At 49.9% G+C, this 22,431-nt stretch overlaps 1 protein-coding gene across 3 annotated transcripts in view; it reads left to right on the forward strand.

The window, feature by feature from the left end:
- Positions 1-22,431, forward strand: part of LOC140421064 (uncharacterized) — a 96,322-nt gene that overhangs the window by 30,914 nt on the left and 42,977 nt on the right. For all 3 annotated transcript variants that reach the window (XM_072505396.1, XM_072505397.1, XM_072505398.1), the window contains exon 2: positions 10,241-10,336. In XM_072505396.1, the coding sequence (XP_072361497.1) occupies positions 10,241-10,336 (96 nt within the window). The remainder of the gene's footprint in view (positions 1-10,240; positions 10,337-22,431) is intronic.

Consider the following 22,431-nt stretch of genomic DNA (forward strand, 5'->3'; position numbering starts at 1 on the left):
CACATGAGAAAACATCTTGCATCATTTATCCCCCGTGATGTACTAATATCAGGCACTAGTGAGAAGAGCATGGCACCATGACATGACATGACAGGGTGGAGGATCTGCTGGTGAACAAAGTGATATTATTACAGGTGCTATATTATAGTGGTCACCTATCTAAACTACTGCTTATGTTCATGCATGCCCACTAGTGCCTGCACAACGCAGATCCAGAAACCCCCACGCACATTTGGCACTTCATCCCTGTGTAGTGTGAAAGTGGCAGCACTACGTCTCTGCCACCTCCCACACTGATGATTCAATAAAGACGTGCCACTGCTGGCAGGGTTACCCACCCACCCCCACACACAGCATCAATGCTCTGCCACCCTTCTCCAGTGATGAGTATGCCATGGGCTGACAAAGTGCAGAGAGACTGACCCACCCTGGAGAATAGTTAGAACATAGAACATAGAACAATACAGCGCAGTACAGGCCCTTCGGCCCACGATGTTGCACCGAAACAAAAGCCATCTAACCTACACTATGCCATTATCATCCATATAATTGGAGGAACACAACAGGACCTCCGGTCTCGGAGGGGGCTGCAGCAGATGCGAGCCCACCAGGGTCTCTGAACCTATTCGTTGAAATGAAAATGAAAATGAAAATCGCTTATTGTCACAAGTAGGCTTCAAATGAAGTTACTGTGAAAAGCCCCTAGTCGCCACATTCCGGCACCTGTTCGGGGAGGCTGGTACGGGAATTGAACCCGCGCTGCTGGCATTGTTCGTACTACACGCCAGAGATTAAGCCCACTGTGCTAAACCATTGGCAGGACACATTCAGCTCTCTGTATGACAAGTGGATCCCTGACAAGTGGATTTGAATTTCCATATAGCTTAACCCCTTTGTTGTGACAATGCTACCTGAGTGTGGCAGCACTAACATTGCATCATTACTCACACTGCAGCCACCTTCCCCAAAGTGAGCGTCTTCATCACTCATGAAGCAGGATGCACCCCTGAGTTCTCCACTTTGCTCCTGCAGCTCACATTGAACCCCACCCAATAACCTCACAATCCCCTGTGGTGCTGGCCCTATATAATCACCTCCTCCCACCCACTTTCCAGCTCCCACTGTGACGGGCTCCCCCAAAAGTGATTTGAGCACAAGCCCAGCAAGGAGGACACGGGAAGCAATGCCTTCATGCCAGCCTACAGACCCGCTTAAAGCAAGGGGTGCCCCAAAATGAATGGAAGGTAAGGCCTGCCAGCAATCCCTCCCTCCAGGATTGAGAGGCTGAACCCCAGCCCTGATCCCGAGTTGAGCTTCTCTGTGTCCCCCATGTCCTCTCCGGTGCACCCTGGGCAGTAATGACCCTGGAGATTCATGGCGGCCTGAGCACTCCCCTCCGATATCCCCCTCAGAGGTAAGGCCGCCACATTCACATTTATGTAAACCTGTTGTAAATGTTGCTGGTGGGATGTCAGGCGGGCGCCCGCTGGATATTCAGTGAGGGAGGACAGGTCCAGAGTGAGTGCTCGCTAATGACATGCTAATGTATTAAAATGAGGTTCCTGGGCTCGATCTCGATCTCACCGGAGAGAATCACGTTTTCCGATTCTCTCTGGATTTTGAGCCCGTGCTGCTGTTTCCACTGACGGCACGGTTGCACAGTGGTTAGCACTGCTGCCTCACAGCACGAGGGACACGGGTTAGATTCTGTCCGTGAGTGGGCCTAGATAGGGCGCTCCTTTGAAGGGTCGGAGCAGACTCGATGGGCCAAATGGCCTCCTTCTACAGTGAAGGGATTCTGCGTAAAATCAGCCCCATCGCTTTTCTCGGTTCTCTTCCTTTCTTTCTCTCTCCTGAAGGTGTTGCCACATGCTGCAATATGGATTCCAGGGTACCAGCCAACCTAAATCTCCACATATCGCTCACCAGACTCCTATACACTTGGTCTTTCCAGCAGGGTTCCCTATTCCTGGGAGGAAACCGGATCACCTGGAGGAAACCCACGCAGACATGGGCAGAACATGCAGACTCCGCACAGACAGTGACCCAAGCCGGGAATCCAACCTGGGACCCTGGAGCTGCAAAGTGACAGTGCTAACCACTGTGCTACCATGCAGCCCTTGTTGCTCCTCCTCCAAGGCCAGGGGCACTGAAGCCAATTAACAGAGCTTTACCCTGATTCGCAGCACAGACTGGAGATTGTAACTGAGACCTTCCTGCCCTGTGCAGCTCAACCAATGTTGTATTTACCCATTGAGCTGTTAGGAGTTTCCAAATGGGCTTAATTTAAAAGCTACCACCTTTGTAAGAAACAAAATTGACAAGTTATTTTGGTCAGGGAGGAAACTCAACCAAAAGAACCGGTACAATGGTGGCACATGCAATTAGAAGATACATATCTAAGTGGGTTCCACTATTTTGCTGTCGGTTTTCAACCAATTTTAAGGTGTATGTTGTCATAAGTCATTGGTAACATGTCTTTGTAACTAATGGACATTTGCCACAGAGTTCAATTGTCTGAAGATGCTGAATTAATGAATCCCAAATCCAATTGGAACAATATTTGTCATTGGAGCAGCCTGGCCAAGTGTCATTTCTCTATTCGTGGATTATATGGGTTCTCTACCAATAATTAAGTTAGTTTAATTGGCTGTACGGAATACCCAGCATGCAGGTTGGTGGATCATTGAGACCCTTACCAGTCAGTTCATAAGTTAGTTGAGTTACCCTTTGGTGATCATGCTCCCTTGTTAGGCAATTTACTAAGACGACACAAATTGATCTTTTGTCTCAAGTGAAGTGTTGGGTATTCTGACACACAGACGAACCAACACGGTTGCGTATGGCACAACGCAGTTTTATTTCATTGAACTATAAACATAGTAAACTCTGGTATTCAGCACATGGTGAGCCTCTGAGTGGCTGGCAATGAGGTCTGTGCCCTGGGCTCTCTCCTGCTCGAGTGTGCAGGGAGTGTCGTGTTCCCTGCTTTGTACTGTGTATGCTCTTGTCTGTGATTGGCTGTCGTGTTGTGTGTGTTGATTGGTCCGTTGATCTGTCCATCATTATGTGTGTGTGTATGTGCTGTGATGTTCACATGAATATCATGACATCCCCCTTTTTTACAGGATTATGTGCCTACGTGGTTATAAATAGAGATGTGTACTGAGTGCAGCTAAATGTGTGTGTGTGTAATATTTACAGCATGCACATGGGGCTTAACTATATACAAGTGGCGATGCCGGGTGTGACATAACAACGAGGATGTACCATAAACAAAGAACGGGGAAATGTTGAACGATTAAACAAATTCCTGTAACGATAAGAACATAAACATATTAACAAAGTGGTTGCATGAGTTCAATGTAAAAACAGTCTCATAAGTCCAGTCTGGTAGGTGGGCGACAAATTTGGGTTGACCGCCTCAAGGGTGGGTCTGGAACCACCGGCTGAGGAACGGGCCTGGCCACGGGCAACGACGGAAGGGGCATGGTAGCAGGCAGCTCCACGAAGTCGAAATCAGGAAGAACAGGAGGGCACGGTGTCGGTGTAAGGTCTCGTAGCAAGCGTGGAAGCAGGCGAAGAGCCCGGCGATTGCGCCGACGAACGGATCCATCAGGCATGCGAACCAGGAACGAGTGGGGAGCCACGCGTCGGAGAACTTCGGCAGGTGCTGACCAGCCACCTTCTGGTAGGTGGATGTGGACTTTGTCTCCGGGGGCCAGGGCGGGAAGATCAGTTGCCTGTGTGTCATATGACCTCTTCTGGCGACCGCGCTGCAGTTGCATCCTGTGCAGTACCGGAGCATGGTCGATAGTGGGCGTCAGGATGGAAGGTACAGTAGTCCTGAAGGCGCGACCCATCAACAGCTGGGCTGGTGAGAGACCAGTGGCTAGTGGGGCCGAGCGATAGGCCAGCAGGGCGAGGCAGAAATCCGATCCGGCAGCAGCAGCCTTACAGAGGAGCCGCTTGACAATGTGAACGCCCTTCTCCGCCTTTACGTTGGACTGGGGGTGCAGAGGGCTAGGCGTCACGTGTGTGAAGCCATATGAGGCAGCAAACAATGACCATTCCTGGCTGGCGAAACAGGGCCCATTGTCCGACATGACCATCATCGGAATGCCGTGGCGAGCGAAGGTGTCTTTGCAAGCCCTTATGACAGCGGACAACGTCAAATCGTGCAGGCGTATGACCTCTGGATAGTTGGAAAAGTAATCAATGACGATGACACAGTCCCTGCCGAGCACGTGAAAAAGGTCCACACCCACCTTCGCCCATGGGGACGTCACCAGCTCATGGGGCAGAAGCGTTTCAGGAGGTTGCGCCGGCTGAAACCTTTGGCAGGTTGGGCAGTTGAGCACCACATTGGCAATATCGTCACTGATGCCCGGCCAGTATACCGCCTCTCGGGCCCTTCTTCTGCACTTCTCGACCCCCAGGTGGCCTTCGTGTAGTTGGTCGAGAACCAGCTTGTGCATGCTGTGCGGAATCACAATCTGGTCCAGCTTCAGAAGGACACCATCAATGACGGCCAAGTCGTCTTGGACATTGTAGAACTGCGGGCACTGCCCTTTGAGCCACCCTCCCATCATGTGGCGCATCGCACATTGTAGAAGGGGATCAGCCGCAGTCTCTCTGCGAATGCGGGCCAGACTGAAGTCGTCAGCTGGCAGATTTGCCGATGTGAAGGCCACCTGCGCCTCGACCTGACATATGAACCCCTCCGAGTCTGGCGGCGAGCTCACTGCTCTCGATAGGGCATCCGCAATAATAAGGTCCTTCCCTGGTATGTAGACCAGTTGGAAGTCATACTTCCTGAGTTTAAGTAGGATGCGCTGGAGGCGTTCAGGTCCTTGTTTATGATGCTGACCAGGGGGCAATGGTCAGTTTCAACAGTGAACCGGGGAAGACCATACACATAATCATGGAACTTGTCTAAACCGGTTAGCAAGCCCAGGCACTCCTTTTCGATCTGCACGTAGCGCTGCTCTGTGGGGGTCATGGCCCGCGAGGCATAGGTGACCGGGGTCCATGACGCAGTGTCATCCCGCTGCAGGAGCACTGCCCCAATGCCGGACTGGCTGGCATCAGTCGAGATTTTAGTGGCACGAGACGTGTCGAAAACGCCAGTACCGGTGCAGTGGTGAGCTTGAGTTTGAGCTCCTCCCATTCCTGCTGGTGTGTGTGATGCCACTCGAACTCCGTGGACTTTTTGACGAGGTGGCGCAGAGCTGTTGTGTGGGAGGCAAAGTTGGGAATGAACTTCCCCAGGAAGTTGACCATGCCTAGGAAGCGTAGTACTGCTTTCTTGTCTGCCGGCTGCGGCATGGCTGTGATGGCGCTCACCTTGTCTGCATCCGGACGGACCCCTGACCGGGAAATTTGGTCCCCCAGGAACTTCAGCTCGGTTTGGCCGAAAGATCACTTGGCTCGGTTGAGGTGCAGGCCGTTTTCACGTATGCGTGCAAAGACGCGTTGGAGACGATAGATGTGCTCCTGTGGTGTGGTGGACCAGATGATGACGTCGTCCACGTAGACGCGCACCCCTTCGATGCCCTCCATCATCTGCTCCATGATCATATGAAAGACCTCGGATGCCGAGATGATGCCAAATGGCATTCGGTTGTAGCAGAACCAACCGAAAGGGGTGTTGAAAGTGCACAGCTTTCGGCTGGACAGATTTAGTTGGATCTGCCAAAAGCCTTTAGATGCATCCAGTTTGGTAAAAATTTTCGCCTGGGCCATTTCAGTCGTGATCTCTTCCCGTTTGGGTATGGGGTAATGTTCCCTCATAATATTGTTATTGAGGTCTTTTGGGTCAATACAGATCCGGAGCTCGCCGGAGGGCTTCTTGACACACACCATGGAGCTGACCCACGGGGTGGGCTCCGTGACCCTGGATAGGACCCCTTTGTCCTGGAGATCCTGCAGCTGCTGCTTGAGGCAGTCTTTGAGTGGCGCAGGGACCCTGCGAGGTGCGTGAATGACCGGGGTGGCGTCTGGTTTGAGCCAAATTCTATAGGTGTATGGCAGTGTTCCCATGCCCTCGAATGCCTCCTGGTTGTGGGCGAGGAGCGATTGGAGCTGTGTGTTAAACTCTACATCCGGGAAGTCAGTCGTTCCGTCTGGAGAGAGAGAGTGGACTTGTTGCACGAGGTGGAGAGCCTTGCATGCCTGTGTGCCCAGCAGGGAATCCTTCGATGAGCCAACTATCTCGAATGAGAGTGTGGCCGTGTGTGTTTCGTGTGTCACCTGGAGCTGGCAGGATCCCATAGCCGGGATAACGTTCCCGTTGTAGTCGACCACCCTGCACCGGGATGGCCAAATTGGTGGTCTGAACATCATGGCGTAGAAGGCTGACCATGCTATGAGGTTGGCGGAGGCGCCAGTGTCCAGGCGGAAGGTTATCGGCGATCGGTTGACCGTCAGGGTGGCACACCATTCATCACCCGGATTGATCGTGTAAACTCGGTTCCCATCAATGACCGCAACACGGAAGACGTCTCGGTCACCTGTGTCACCGGTCTGGATGTTGTCTGGGCAAGATTCGTAATGGGGAGGCTGAATGGTCCGCACGTCCCTGCAAGGTTCTCGGAATTGTGGAAGATTGACAGGTTGAGCTGCTCGACAGTAAGCAGCGTAGTGGCCCACCTTGCCACAGCGTACGCATTGTCGGGTTCTTGTGGGACATTGCTGCTTTAAATGTGCAGCTCCACAGTTGCCGCACGTCGTGACGTCATGACGTTTGTTGCGCCACTGCGCATGCGCAGTTCGATCTTGCATCGGGCGCGCCTGCGCATCACGTCCCTCAGTGTTGCCGTAGGTTTTGGCGCGCACAAGCGCGGGAGACCCCGAAAAGCGGTCGAAATGGCCGACGTCGTCCGGGCCACGGGCCGGGAGGAACTCGATTGCCTGGACCCGTACGGCCTCGTGGGGCACCTGGCTCGCCGATCCGGCCACGTAGCTCCCCCGCCGCGCCGATTCGGTCGCCTGAAATTGTGCATAGCGGCTAGTCGCGTTTTCGTGCAGGACACAGGCTTCGTTTGCGGAGGCTAAGGTGAGGCCTTTTATTTTTAAAAGCTGCTGGCGTAAGGTGCCCGAGGCGACCCCAAAAACGATCTGGTCCCGAATCATGGAGTCTGAGGTGGTGTCGTAACCGCAGGACTGCGTGAGGATGCGGAGATGGGTGAGGAATGACTGAAAGAGCTCATCCTTACCTTGCATGCACTGCTGGAAGACATATCTCTTGAAGCTTTCGTTGACCTCGACGTTGAAGTGTCGGTCGAGCTTGAGAAGGACCGTCTCTTATTTGGATTTGTCCTCGCCTTCCGCGAACACCACGGAGTTGTAGATATGGAGGGCGTACTGCCCTGCGGTCGTGAGGAGGATGGCGATCTGTCTGGTGTCTGAGGCACTCCCTCTTTCGTTAGGCTTCCAGAAAGAGCTGGAAGCGCTGCTTGAATAGCTTCCAATTTACGCCGAGGTTCCCAGCGACTTGCAGCGGCTGCGGTGTGTTGACGGTGTCCATGGCGCAGGATGGCAGATTTGTGGGTGGGTGTCAATTCACTTCTGGTACCATGAAGTGTTGAGTATTCTGACACACAGACAAACTCTGGTATTCAGCACATGGTGAGCCTCTGAGTGGCTGGCAATGAGGTCTGTGCCCTGAGCTCTCTCCTGCTCGAGTGTGCAGGAAGTGTCGTGTTCCCTGCCTTGTAATGTGTATGCTCTTGTCTGTGATTGGCTGTCGTGTTGTGTGTGTTGATTGGTCCGTTGATCTGTCCATCATTATGTGTGTGTGTATGTGCTGTGATGTACACATGAATATCATGACATCAAGTTCCAGGTTTACAAGCTGCCTAGTTAATTATTCAACACCACTCCCTCATCCCAAGCACATTGGTATATTTTTAAGATGAGAATATATTTGTCGTGTTGGGTGTTCCGCTACACAAATGAACCAACACGGTTGTAGATGGTACAACTCTGTTTTATTATTATGTACAATAATAACTATTAACTTCTGGCCGTGGTTCGTACTTCACCAGCTAACCTGTGGACCCAGCCCTAGCACTATCTTAGTGAGGTACTCAGCACATGGTGTATGTCTGAGTGGCACGCTGTGAGCTCTGTGCTCTGAGCTATCTCCTGTTAGAATGAGCGGGAACTGTGGTGTTCCCTGTTTTATAGTGCGTGTGCTCTCACTGGTGATTGGCTGTGATGTTGTGTGTGTGTTGGTTGGTCCATCTACCTGTCCATCAGTGTGTGTGTGTGATTGCACCATGATATGTTAATATGGACATCATGACATCCCCCCTTTTCACAAGGATATGTGCCTACATGGTAATAAATATTGGTGTGAACTGAGTGCATCTGAGTATGTGTGTGCAATATTTACAACATGTACATGAGGCTAAACTATATACATAGGAAGGTGTCAGCTGCAACAGAGCAACGAGGTTGTACCACAAACAAAACACGTGCAATCATCAAATATCGAAAGGGGACTCCTGGAACAACAAGAAAGAAACACGTTAACATTATTGCACAACAAATCAGTAAGTCTAATGTGCAAACAGGCTCATAAGTCCAGTCTATTAGGTGGGCGACGAATTTGGGTTGACCGTTAGGGTGGCACACCATTCATCGCCCGGATTAATGCTGTGCACTGGCATCGGCTGGTGGGTCCTACTTGGGGACATCCGGTTCCTGTCTATTACCGCAACGCGCAAGGGTTCCCGGTCGTCGGTATCACCGGTCTGCACGTCGTCAGGGTATGACTCGGTGTATGTGGGCTGAATGGCCTGCACGTCCCTGCGAGGCTGGCGGAATTGCAGAGAGTTGGCAGGTTGAGCTGCTCGACAGCAGGCAGCGTAGTGGCCCATCCTGCCACAGCGGAGGGATTGTCGCGTTTTGGCTGGACATTGCCGCTTTAAGTGTGCAGATCCACAGTTGCCGCACGTCGTGACACATGGCGTTCATTGCGCCACCGCGCATGCGCGGTGCGGTCCTGCGTAGAGCGCGCCTGCGCATCACGTCCCTCTGCGTCGACTTCCCCTCTTTTTGCGCGTACAAGCGCGGGAGACCTCGGAAAGCGCGCGAAATGGCCGCCCTCATCCGGGCCGCGGGCCGGGAGGAACTCGATCGACTGGACCCGCTCAGCCTCGTAGGACCCCTGCCGTGCCGATTCGGCCGCCTGGAATTGGGAGTACCGGCTGGTCGCGTTTTCGTGGAGGACGCAGGTTTCGATGGCAGTCGCTAGGGTGAGGCGCTTTATTTTAAGGAGCTGCTGGCGGAGGGTGTCCGAGATAACCCCAAAAACTATCTGGTCCCGAATCATGGAATCGGACGTGGCCTCATAGCCGCAGGACTGCGCGAGGATACGGAGGTGTGTCAAATAAGATTGAAAAGGCTCACCCTTACCCTGCAGGCGCTGATGGAAGGGGTACCTCTCGAAGCTCTCATTAACTTCCATGCTGAAGAGTTCCTCAAATTTTAGAAGGACCGTCTTGTACTGTGTCTTGTCCGCGCCTTCCACGAATGCCAGGGAGTTGTAGATGTGGATGGCGTGTTGCCCCGCCGTGGAGAGGAGGAGGGCGATCTTCCTGGTGTCCGTTGCATTCTCCCTGTCTGTGGCTTCTAGGAAGAGCTGGAAGCGCTGTTTAAACAGCTTCCAGTTGACGCCGAGATTTCCAGCGATTTGGAGTGGCTGCGGCGGGCTGATGGTGTCCATGGTGCAGGATGGCAGATCTCTGAAGAGGTGCAGGTAGGTCTCACAGTCGCTGGCGAGTTTCCAGACCTGGTATCATGTCGTGTTGGGTGTTCCGATACACAAACGAACCAACACGGTTGTCGATGGTACAACTCTGTTTTATTATTCTGTAATAACAATTGTTAACTTCTGACCATGATTCGTACTTCACCAGCTAACCTGTGGACCCACACCTAGCACTATCTTAGTGAGGCACTCAGCACATGGTGTATGTCTGAGTGGCACGCTGTGAGCTCTGTGCTCTGAGCTATCTCCTGGTAGAATGAGCGGGAACTGTGGTGTTCCCTGTTTTATAGTGCGTGTGCTCTCATTGGTGATTGGCTGTGATGTGTGTGTGTGTTGGTTGGTCCATCTACCTGTCCATCAGTGTGTGTGTGATTGCACCATGATATGTTAATATTGATATCGTGACAATATTGTTTTTCTATATGTCTGACACATTTCTGTTCATATTTTTGATTCCCCCAGATGTCAGATCCAATTCACTGGCTGCACAGCGCCAAGAAACTTTGTCATGTTGTAATTGAAAAGAGTGAGCAACGACTTGCAATGCCGCTCAAAGAAGTAAGTGAGTAGGACACCTGGTGGCATCATTCTGTAATCTCTTCTTGACTGGGTCAAGTTGGCTTGGAAGAGGCTGTATTATTATCATGACTGGGTGCGGTTTTTGGGGGGCTCTGCCTGAACTCCAGATATGTGGACAGTATGGCCAGAATATTGATGGTGGGTTTAGAGAACTCACATTTATGATTAAGCGTAAGACATGTAAATGTCATAACACCTTTTGCATCCTGGTATCAGTGGTGGATCCGAACCCTTTCTACTACAGAAGTGTGCTGCATGGTTAGAGGCGGATCTAGAAAGCACTGCCAAGCTAGGGAAGGGAGAGGGAAAGTATGATGGTTAGAAAACTGCTGAGTGAGGATGATTGGGGAACATTGCTGAGTAAGCGATAGCAGCATTGGATCTGCTGTTTGAGAAACAGATTCACTAATCTGCAGGGGGTGGTGTGGAATTAACAAGGATGCTGATAGAACATAGAACAGTACAGCACAGAACAGGCCCTTCGGCCCTCGATGTTGTGCTGAGCATTGTCCAAAACCAAGATCAAGCTATCCCACTCCCTGTCATTCTGGTGTGCTCCATGTGCCTATCCAATAACCGCTTGAAAGTTCCTAAAGTGTCCGACTCCATTATCACAGCAGGCAGACCATTCCACACCCTAACCACTCTCTGAGTAAAGAACCTACCTCGGACATCCCTCCTATATCTCCCACCCTGAATCTTATAGTTATGCCCCCTTGTAACAGCTACATCCACCTGAGGAAATAGTCTCTGAACGTCCACTCTATCTATCCCCCTCATTATCTTATAAACCTCTATTAAGTCGCCTCTCATCTTCCTTCGCTCCAATGAGAAAAGCCCTAGCTCCCTCAACCTTTCCTCATAAGACCTATCCTGCAAACCAGGCAGTGTCCTGGTAAATCTCCTTTGCACCCTTTCCAATGCTTCCACATCCTTCCTATAATGAGGTGACCAGAACTGCACACAATACTCCAAATGTGATCTCACCAGGGTCATGTATAGTTGCAACATAACCCCGCGGCTCTTAAACTCAAGCCCCCTGTTAATAAACGCTAACACACTATAAGCCTTCTTCACGGCTCTATCCATTTGAGTGGCAACCTTCAGAGATCTGTGGACATGAACTCCAAGATCTCTCTGTTCCTCCACATTCCTCAGAACCCTGCCGTTGACCCTGTAATCCGCATTCACATTTTTTCTACCAAAATGAATCACCTTGCACTTATCAGGGTTAAACTCCATCTCCCATTTTTCGGCCCAGCTCTGCATCCTGTCAATGTCTCTTTGTAGCCTACAACAGCCCTCCACCTCATCCACTACTCCATCAATCTTGGTGTCATCAGCAAATTTACTGACCCACTCTTCAGCCCCCTCCTCCAAGTCATTGATAAAAATCACAAATAGCAGAGGACCCAGCACTGATCCCTGTGGTACACCGCTGGTAACTGGTCTCCAGTCTGAAAATGTTCCATCCACCACCACCCTCTGTCTTCTATGTGATAGCCAGTTACTTATCCAATTGGCCAAATTTCCCACTGTCCCACACCTCCTTACTTTCTTCATGAGCCGACCATGGGGAACCTTATCAAACGCCTTACTAAAATCCATGTATACGACATCAACTGCTCTACCTTCATCTACACACTTAGTTACCTCCTCAAAGAATTCAATCAAATTTGTGAGGCAAGACCTACCCTTCACAAATCCGTGTTGACTATCCTGGATTAAGCTGCATCTTTCCAAATGGTCATAAATCCTATCCTTCTGGACCTTTTCCATTATCTTCCTGACCACCGAAGTAAGACTAACTGGCCTATAATTACCAGGGTCATTCCTATTCCCTTTCTTGAACAGAGGAACAACATTCGCCACTCTCCAGTTCTCTGGCACTATTCGCGTTGACAGCGAGGACCCAAAGATCAAAGCCAAAGGCTCTGCAATCTCATCCCTTGCCTCCCAAAGAATCCTTGAGTATATCCCATCTGGCCAAGGGGACGTGTCGACCCTCAGGTTTTTCAAAATTGCTAATACATCCTTCCTCAGAACATCTACTTCCTCCAGCCTACCCGCCTGATACACACTCTCATCCTCAAAAACATGGCCCCTCTCCTTTGTGAACACTGAAGAAAAGTATTCATTCAACGCCTCTCCTATTTCTTCTGACGCCACGCACAAGTTCCCACTACTGTCCTTGACCGGCCCCACCCTCACCCTGGTCATTCTTTTATTTCTCACATAAGAGTAAAAAGCCTTGGGGCTTTCCTTGATCCGACCCGCCAAGGACTTCTCATGCCCCCTCCTAGCTCTCCTAAGCCCTTTTTTCAGCTCATACCTTGCTACCTTGTAACCCTCAAGCGACCCTACTGAACCTTGTTTTCTCATTCTTACATACTCTTCCTTTTTGCTCTTGACAAGACATTCAACCTCTTTTGTGAACCATGGTTCCCTCACACGGCCATTTCCTCCCTGATGAATTAGGATCATAGGAGTTGGCCATTTGGCCTGTCGAGTTTGCTCCACCATTAAAACAGAACCTGACTGATCATCAAACCTCTATGCCAACCCCCCCCCCCCCCCCACTACCTCTTTATCCCGTGATGTCATTAGTATCCAGAAGTCTATTGATTTCTACTTTGAACATGCTCAATGATTGAGCTTCCACAGCCCTCTAGGGTAGAGAGCTCCAAAGATTCACCACCCTCTGAGAGAAGAAATTCCTTCTTGTCTCAATCTTAAATGGTCTGTTCCTTATTCTGAGACCATGGGCGGGATTCTCCAATAATGAGGCTGTCCCCACGCCAGCGTCAAAACGCTGCCGTTTCACTCTGGACTTTCCTTCAGAAGGTCCTGAGTGATTCTCCTACCTGCAGGGGGCTAGCAGTGCCCCGGAGTGCTTCTCGCAGCTCTGGCTGCGGATACGGAGCCCTGCACTTCCGGTTGGGAGTCCGCGCATGCGCACTGCGGCGGCTGCCCCATGAGACATGGCGGACTCTCACCTTGGAGCGGCACCAAAAATGTAGGCCCCCCACTGAGATTGCGCGCGCCTGCGGGTCCGTGACGCCCGATCGCCCTCCTGGCCTTCCATGAAGCCCCGCCCCCCGGTGATCGATCCCCCCAACCCCACCAGGGCGGCTGCGGACTCACGGCTGATAGGTGGTTAGAACCATGGCATCGGGAACTCGGCCAGTTTACCTCGGAGAATCGCAGGGGGGGGCTCTGTCAATGGCCCCCTACCCACGCCGCGTAGTTCGCGTGCTAGAGACTCCTGAGCGATTCTCCAGTCCCCGGAGAATCGTGGGAGTGGAGTCGGACTGGGTTTTGGCGTAAATGCCCATTATCCGCCCCGCGCCAATCACGGTTTCGGCGAGAAGGCTCTGAGAATCCAGCCCCATGTTCCTAGGTTCTAGATTCAACAGGCAGGGAATTCATCCTATCTGCCCTGTCATGTCCTGTAAGAATTTTAAGTTTCTTTTTTAAACAAAAATGTTTTATTAGGGTATTTGCAATTTTTGTAATAATAACAATAACAGCGACATAAACATGGTACAATAAACATTTCCACCCCCATCACAATCTTCACACACCCCAACCACCCCCTCCCCACCCCCATTGCATTCTGCTTCTGCTGACATTGAAAATTTTCTCCGAGAAACGAACGGTTGCCACCTCCGGGTGAACCTTAACATTGACCCTCTTAGGGCAAACTTTATTTTCTCGAGACTGAGAAACCCAGCCATGTCACTAACCCAGGTCTCTACACTCGGGGGCTTCGAGTCCCTCCACATTAATAAGATCCGTCTCCGGGCTACCAGGGAGGCAAAGGCCAAGAAGTTGGCCTCTTTCGCCCGCTGGACTCCCGGCTCTTCTGACACACAAAAGATCGCCACCTCTGGACTCGGCACCACCCGTGTTTTGAGTACCGTGGGCATCGCCTTAGCGAAACCCTGCGAAACCCTGCCAAAACCCTCTAAGCTTCAGGCATGCGCAAAACATGTGGATATGATTTGATGGGCATCCCGCGCACCTCGCACGCCTGTCCTCTACCCCGAAAAACGTGCTCATTCGGTCCACCGCCTTGTGTGCCCGGTGGGCTACCTTGAACTGTATCAGGCTAAGCCTGGCACATGATGAGGATGTATTAACCCTGGTTAGGGCATCTGCCCACAGACCCGCCTCTATCTCTCCCCCTAGCTCGACTTCCCACTCGTCCTTGAGATCCTCCTCCGATTCCAAAAGTTCCTGGTAGATATCTGATAACTCCCCCTCTCCCACCCATGAACTAGAGACCACCCTGTCCTGTATCCGCCGTGGCGGAAGCAGCGGGAAGCCGGAACCTGCCTTCTCAAGAAGTCTCGTACCTGCAGATACCTAAATCCATTCTCTGCTGGCAATTCAAATTTATTCTCCAAGGCTTTCAAGCTGGGGAAGCTCCCGTCTATAAATAGATCCCCTATCCTCCTAATTCTTGCCCTTTGCCATCTCCGGAACCCACCATCCAGCCTACCCGGTACAAACCGATGATTATTATAAACCGGCGTCCAAACCGATGCTCCCTCCACTCTTCTCTTATAGCTCCTCCATTCACTCTCACACTGAGCCCCCCCTCCCTGCCCCCTCAAGCACTGAAAGACAAACAGAAATCTGGGGAGGACCATCATTTTCACGGTCTGTACCCTCCCCGCCAGTGATAGCGGGAGCATATCTCATCTCTTAAAGTCCTCTTCAATTTGTTCTACCAGCCAGGATAGGTTTAACTTGTGCAGTGCCTCCCATTCCCGAGCCACCTGGATTCCCAGATATCGAAAGCTCCTTCCTACCATTCTAAGCGGCAGCTCTCCCAGTCTCTTCTCCTGCCCTCTTGCCTGGATCGCGAACATCTCGCTTTTCCCCATGTTCAATTTATACCCCGAAAAATTACCAAATTCTCCTAGGATCTGCATAACTTCCCCCATCCCCTCCAACGGGTCTGAAATATACAAGAGCAGGTCATCTGTGTAAAGTGAGACACGGTGCTTGACCCCCTCCGAGCCAGCCCTTTCCAGTTCCTAGATGCTCTTAACGCCATGGCCAGTGGCTCTATGGCCAGAGCAAACAGTAGCGGGGAGAGGGGACACCCTTGCCTCGTACCTCGGTGTAGTTTAAAATACCCTGACCTCAACCACACTCGCTACTGGTGCCTGATAGAGCAACCGCACCCAGTCAATGAAGCCCTCACCAAACCCACACCTTCCCAGAACCTCCCACAGGTAATCCCACTCCACCCGATCAAAAGCCTTCTCCGCATCCATCACAACCACCACTTCCATCTCCTCTCCTTCTGAGGGCATCATAATAACATTTAGAAGCCTTCGAACATTGGCCGTGAGTTGCCTGCCCTTTACAAATCCCGTGTGGTCTTCCCCTATCACCCCCGGTGGCCATTATCTTAGCCAGCAGTTAGGCATCCACATTCAGTAGAGAAATCGGCCTATATGACCCGCATTGCTCCGGATCCTTTTCCCGTTTCAGGATTAATGCAATCGAGGCCTGCAACATTGTTGGGGGGAGGATTCCCTTCTCTCTTGCTTCATTAAATGTCCTCACCAGCAGTGGGCTCAATATCTCCGAAAACTTCTTATAGAATTCCACAGGGTAGCCGTCCGGCCCCGGGGCCTTGCCCGACTGCATGCCCTCCAGCCCCTTGATTATTTCCTCACTTTCAATTGGGGCTCCCAGCCCTTCCACCAGATCCTCATCTACCCTTGAGAACCTCAACTGACCCAAAAACTTCCTCATCCCCTCCACCCCAGCCGGGGATTCCGACTCATATAATTTGCTGTAAAAGTCCTTAAACACCTCATTCACCCCCACTGGTTCCAGGACTATGATCCCACCTCTACTCTTTACTCTCCTTATCTCCCTGTCCGTCTCCCTTTTTCTGAGCTGGTGCGCTAACATTCTGCTTGCCTTTTCCCCGTACTCATAGATCGCCCCCCTTGCCTTCCTCAGCTGTTCCACCGCTTTCCCTGTAGTCAACAGCCCAAACTCCGCCTGTAACCTCCGCCGCTCCCTCAGTAGCCCCGCATCCGGGCCTCCGAGTATCTCCTGTCCACCTGGAGTATCTCCTCCACTAACCTATCCCTCTCAGCCCGTTCCACCTTTTCTCTGTGGGCCCGTATCAAGATTAATTGCTCTCTGACCACTGCCTTCAAAGCTTTCCAGACCATTGCTGCAGAGACCTCCCCCGTATCATTTGTTTCCAGGTAGTTTTGGATGGACTTGTTCACCCACCCACAGATCGCTTCGTCTGCTAGCAACCCCACATCCAGCCTACATAGCGGGCGTTGTCCTCTCTCCAAAATAACCCGTAGATCCACCCAATGTGGGGCATGATCCGACACTGCGATTGCCGAGTACTCAGTATCCACCACCCCCGGTATTAGAGCCCTGCTCAGAACAAAAAAGTTGATGCAAGAGTATACCTTGTGGACATGTGAGAAAAAAGAAAACTTCTTTGCCCTTGGCCATGCAAGCCTCCATGGGTCTACTCCCCCCATCTGTTCCATAAACCCCTTCAATTCCTTTGCCGCGGCTAGCACCCTCCCTGTCCTGGATTTTGACCGGTCCAATTCCGGATCAATGACTGTTAAAATCTCCCCCCATGAACAAGTTATGTGACTCTAAGTCTGGGATCTTACCTAACACCCGCCTCATAAATTCCACATCGTCCCAATTCGGAGCATATACATTCACGAGTACGACCCGCACCCCCTCCAGTTTCCCACTCACCATTATGTACCTGCCCCCCGTGTCTGACACGATTCTCCCTGCCTCGAATGCCACCCGTTTATTAATCAAAATTGCTACCCCCTTGTCTTTGAGTTCAGCCCTGAGTGGAATACTTGGCCAATCCACCCCTTTCTCAATCTAGTCTGGTCTGTAACATTTAGGTGTGTCTCTTGTAACATTGCCAGGTCCGCCTTCAGCCCCCTCAAATGCGCGAACACGCGAGCCCTCTTGACCGACCCATTCAGCCCTCCAACGTTCCATGTAATCAGCCTGGTCAGGAGACTTCCCGACTAGCCATCACACTTTTTAGGCCAGCCTCCAGCTCGCTTCCCCGGCCTCCTCGAGCCCTCCCTCAGGCATCCTCCATCCCCGGCCTCCCATTTGTCCCCTAGTAATAGTTCCTCCCCTGTCAGCAAAGCAGGTCCCCCCTCTTCCCCCTGGCACCAGAAACCCAGCCCCCATATCAAGCTCAAGCTTATCACCTGCCCGCCCCCACACTGTGCTTCTGTGAGTCAGCTGACCTAGCTGACCTGATAGCTCCCACCCATGGCACCAAACAGACTGTCTCACCATTGTTCTCTCACGTCTCCCCCCACTTGGACATACATATTCAAAGAATCACATTCCCCAGTAAACAAACAGCAGAACAAACAGTGGAAAAACAACCACAGAAAAGGAACCACAAACCCTCCCACTCCTCCCAGCTCCCAGCAAGACAAAGTTAACTTTAGCCATTGAAACAGCCCCTTATTGCACATAACACTACTTATTCAAACCAGCACAAAAGTGATTGCCAACAAATGCCATTGCAGTACTCTCGCCAAGGATTCAGTGTCTTTAGTTCACATCCAGTGTTTTTCCCTGATGAGAGTCAATGCATCATCTGGTTGTTCAAAGTAAAATTCCCGGTCCTCATATGTGACCCACAGACCCGCTGGGTACAACATCCCGAACTTCACCCCCTTAAAGAGGGACGATTTTGCCCGATTAAACTCGGCTCGCCTCTTGGCCAAATCCAAGCCCAGGTCTTGATAAATGGGCAGCTCACAATTCTCCCACCTGCTGCTCCGTTCTTTCTTTCCCCACAGCAGAACATGTTCTTTGTCCAGGAATCGGTGCATACGTACCACCATTGCTCTCGGCAGCTCATTCGCTCGGGGTGTCTTCGTGAGGGCTCTGTGCGCTCTATCCACTTCCAGGGGCTGAGGGAACGCCTCAGCCCCCTTCAACTTCTCCAGCATGTTTGTTACATAGGCACTCGCATCCGATCCCTCACTGCCATCAGGGAGGCTGATGATTCTCAGGTTCTGCCTCCTGGACCTTTTCTCCAAGTCCTCCAGCTTCTCCTGCATTATTTTCTGGTGGTCATTCATCATCTCCACCTTGGTCTCCAGCACGGTTAGGTATTCCTCGCAATCGGACACCTTTTTCTCCACCTCCTGGATCGCTAGTCTGTGGATTTCTTGATTCTGCACCACCTGATCAATCAAAGCATGTCCTTCTTAAGATTGGTGAAGCAATCTTCAAAAAACATCACCAGCTGCTCCGTCGACCACTGTGCCACCTCCCCGTGGCCCTGCTTCTCCGCCATGCTTTCCCTTGTTGCCAGCTCTGCTTGTGTCTTTCTTGTAGAACTTTGTCTTCTTACACGGCCACTTCTGGTCCAATTCTCCATACACCGGAGGGGGACCTCTCCTCACCGTCTCACTCTCCACCGATTCATCCAATAAAATCCGGGAAAAAACGGGAGAAAAAGGTCCAAACTTCCGTCACAGGCAGGAGCTATCAAATGTGCGACCTACTCCTCTATGCCTGCCACCGGACTCAGAATTTTAAGTTTCAATGAGACCACCTCTCATTATTCAAAACTCTAGAGAATACAGGGCCAGCCTCCTCAATCTCTTCCCTTAAGACAATCCCGCCATCCCATTGATTGGTCTGGTGAACCTCCATTTCACTTCCTCTATGACAAGCATAGCCTTTCTTAGATAAGGAGAGCATAACTGGACACAATAAAATAGGCTGTTGCTCACGTGATTGCCTAATTTCTTTCAGCTTTTACTAATTTTGAGTTTAAATTAAGAATCAGATAAACATGGGCTTTTTTTTACATTAAAATATGAACATCTTGTAAAATATACACCATCAGAAGCCTTAGAAATTGAAACAAATTAATGCAGAACATGACTGCAAAATTGGAACTGAATTTTTCTGTACAATTTAGTCCATTTTAAAGAACAATTCTGCTGCTTTACAACCACTTCTGATTCAGCAAGCATTGTAGTCAAATATAAATCACAGTTAGATATTTTAGTTCCTCTCAGCTGGGTCTTGAGATGGGTGCTTGCAAGACAACCTAAATTGTGTATATTGTGCTTGGGCTGGGGAGGGGAAAGATTTGTCAGTGATCCTGCCGTAGACCATCATTTCCTGGCCCCTTTTAGAATGTGTACATATGTGTGGATGTATAGAATGATCAGAATATGACTTGTCATGGCACGGTTTGACTTGGCACATGTTCACTATTGCGCAAGGACTGGGAATGTTGATGATATTCCAGAGAGTTGCCGGCGGTCATGGAATGGTACCAACCAACCAGATAATTTGGAAGGTGAGACTGCAAGTATGTGGCCAGAATTAATCAAATTGGTGGTGAGGGGGTGGGAGTGGGCAGGAACAGGAAGTTGCCAGAGCCTTACGGACCTTAATTACTTCCATTTTTGGTTACACTTGCACTTAAGGCAGAAATGTTTAAAATAAATTGTTGGTTTCAAAGAGCCTCATTTACAATCATTGAAGAAATATAATAAAACAAATAAAGACGATGCAGGTTTCCAGACCTTTTCACATTCCTTGATGATTTCCCACCCCCTCACCACCAATTAATGAGTTGATGGCGCAAATGATCGTGAATGACTATGATTTAGTGGCTATTACTGAAACATGGTAAAGGATGGTCACGACTGGGAGTTAAATATCCAAGGGTATCAAACTATTCGGAAGGACAGAGTGGATGGTCAGGGAGATGGTGTAGCTCTGTTATTTAAGGATGACATCCGGGCAATAGTAAGGGATGACATCGGTGCTATGGAGGATAAGGTTGAATTCATTTGGGTGGCAATCAGGAATAGTAAGGCAAAAAAGACACTGATAGGAGTAGTCTATAGGCCACCAAATAGTAACATTATGGAGGGGCAGGCAATAAACAAAGAAATAATGGATGCATGTAGAAATGGTACAGCAGTTATCATGGGGGATTTTAATCTACATGTCGATTGGTTTAACCAGGTCGGTCAAGGCAGCCTTGAGGAGGAGTTTATAGAATGTATCCGTGATAGTTTCCTAGAACAGTATGTAATGGAACCTACGGGGGAACAAGCGGTCCTAGATCTGGTCCTGTGTAATGAGACAGGATTGATTCATGATCTCATAGTTAGGGATCCTCTCGGAAGGAGCGATCACAATCTGGTGGAATTTAAAATACAGATGGAGAGTGAGAAGGTAAAATCAAACACTAGTGTTTTGTGCTTAAACAAAGGAGATTACAATGGGATGAGAGAAGAACTAGCTGAGGTAGACTGGGAGCAAAGACTTTATGGTGAAACAGTTGAGGAACAGTGGAGAACCTTCCAAGCGATTTTTCACAGTGCTCAGCAAAGGTTGATACCAACAAAAAGGAAGGACGGTAGAAAGAGGGAAAATCAACCATGGATATCTAAGGAAATAAGGGAGAGTATCAAATTGAAGGAAATAGCATACAAAGTGGCAAAGATTAGTGGGAGACTAGAGAACTGGGAAATCTTTAGGGGGCAACAGAAAGCTACTAAAAAAGCTATAAAAAAGAGTAAGATAGATTATGAGAGTAAGCTTGCTCAGAATATAAAAACAGATAGTAAAAGTTTCTACAAATATCTCAAACAAAAAAGAGTAGCTCAGGTAAATATTGGTCCTTTAGAGGATGAGAAGGGAGATTTAATAATGGGAGATGAGGAAATGGCTGAGGAACTGAACAGGTTTTTTGGGTCGGTCTTTACAGTGGAAGACACAAATAACATGCCAGTGACTGATAGAAATTAGGCTATGACAGGTGAGGACCTTGAGAGGATTGTTATCACTAAGGAGGTAGTGATGGGCAAGCTAATGGGGCTAAAGATAGACAAGTCTTCTGGCCCTGATGGAATGCATCCCAGAGTGCTAAAAGTGATGGCTAGGGAAATTTCAAATGCACTAGTGATAATTTACCAAAATTCACTAGACTCTGGGGTGGTCCCGGCAGATTGGAAATTAGCAAACGTGACACCACTGTTTAAAAAAGGAGGTAGGCAGAAAGCGGGTAATTATAGGCCGGTGAGCTTAACTTTGGTAGTAGGGAAGATGCTGGAATCTATCATCAAGGAAGAAATAGCGAGGCATCTGGATGGAAATTGTCCCATTGGGCAGACGCAGCATTGGTTCATAAAGGGCAGGTCGTGCCTAACTAATTTAGTGGAATTTATTGAGGACATTAACAGTGCGGTCGATAACGGGGAGCCAATGGATGTGGTATATCTGGATTTCTAGAAAGCCTTTGACAAGGTGCCACACAAAAGGTTGCTGCGTAAGATAAAGATGCATGGCATTAAGGGTAAAGTAGTAGCATGGATGGAGGATTGGTTAATTAATAGAAAGCAAAGAGTGGGGACTAATGGGTGTTTCTCTGGTTGGCAATCAGTAGCTAGTGGTGTCCCTCAGGGATCAGTGTTGGGCCCACAATTGTTTACAATTTACATAGATGATTTGGAATTGCGGACCAAGGGCAATGTGACCAAGTTTGCAGACGACACTAAGATGAGTGGTAAAGTAAAAAGTGCAGAGGATACTGGAAGTCTGCAGAGGGATTTGGATAGGTTAAGAGAATGGGCTAGGGTCTGGCAGATGGAATACAATGTTGAAAAATGTGAGGTTATCCATTTTGATAGGAATAACAGCAAAAAGGATTATTATTTAAATGATAAAATATTAAAACATGCTGCTGTGCAGAGAGACCTGGGTGTGCTAGTGCATGAGTCGCAAAAAGTTGGCTTACAGGTGCAACAGGTGATTAAGAAGGCAAATGGAATTTTGTCCTTCATTGCTAGAGGGATGGAGTTTAAGACTACGGAGGTTATACTGCAATTGTATAAGGTGTTAGTGAGGCCACACCTGGAGTATTGTGTTCAGTTTTGGTCTCCTTACTTGAGAAAGGACATACTGGCACTGGAGGGTGTGCAGAGGAGATTCACTAGGTTAATCCCAGAGCTGAAGGGGTTGGATTACGAGGAGAGGTT

This window comes from Scyliorhinus torazame, chromosome 5 (assembly GCF_047496885.1).
Source record: "Scyliorhinus torazame isolate Kashiwa2021f chromosome 5, sScyTor2.1, whole genome shotgun sequence".
NCBI lineage: Eukaryota > Metazoa > Chordata > Chondrichthyes > Carcharhiniformes > Scyliorhinidae > Scyliorhinus > Scyliorhinus torazame.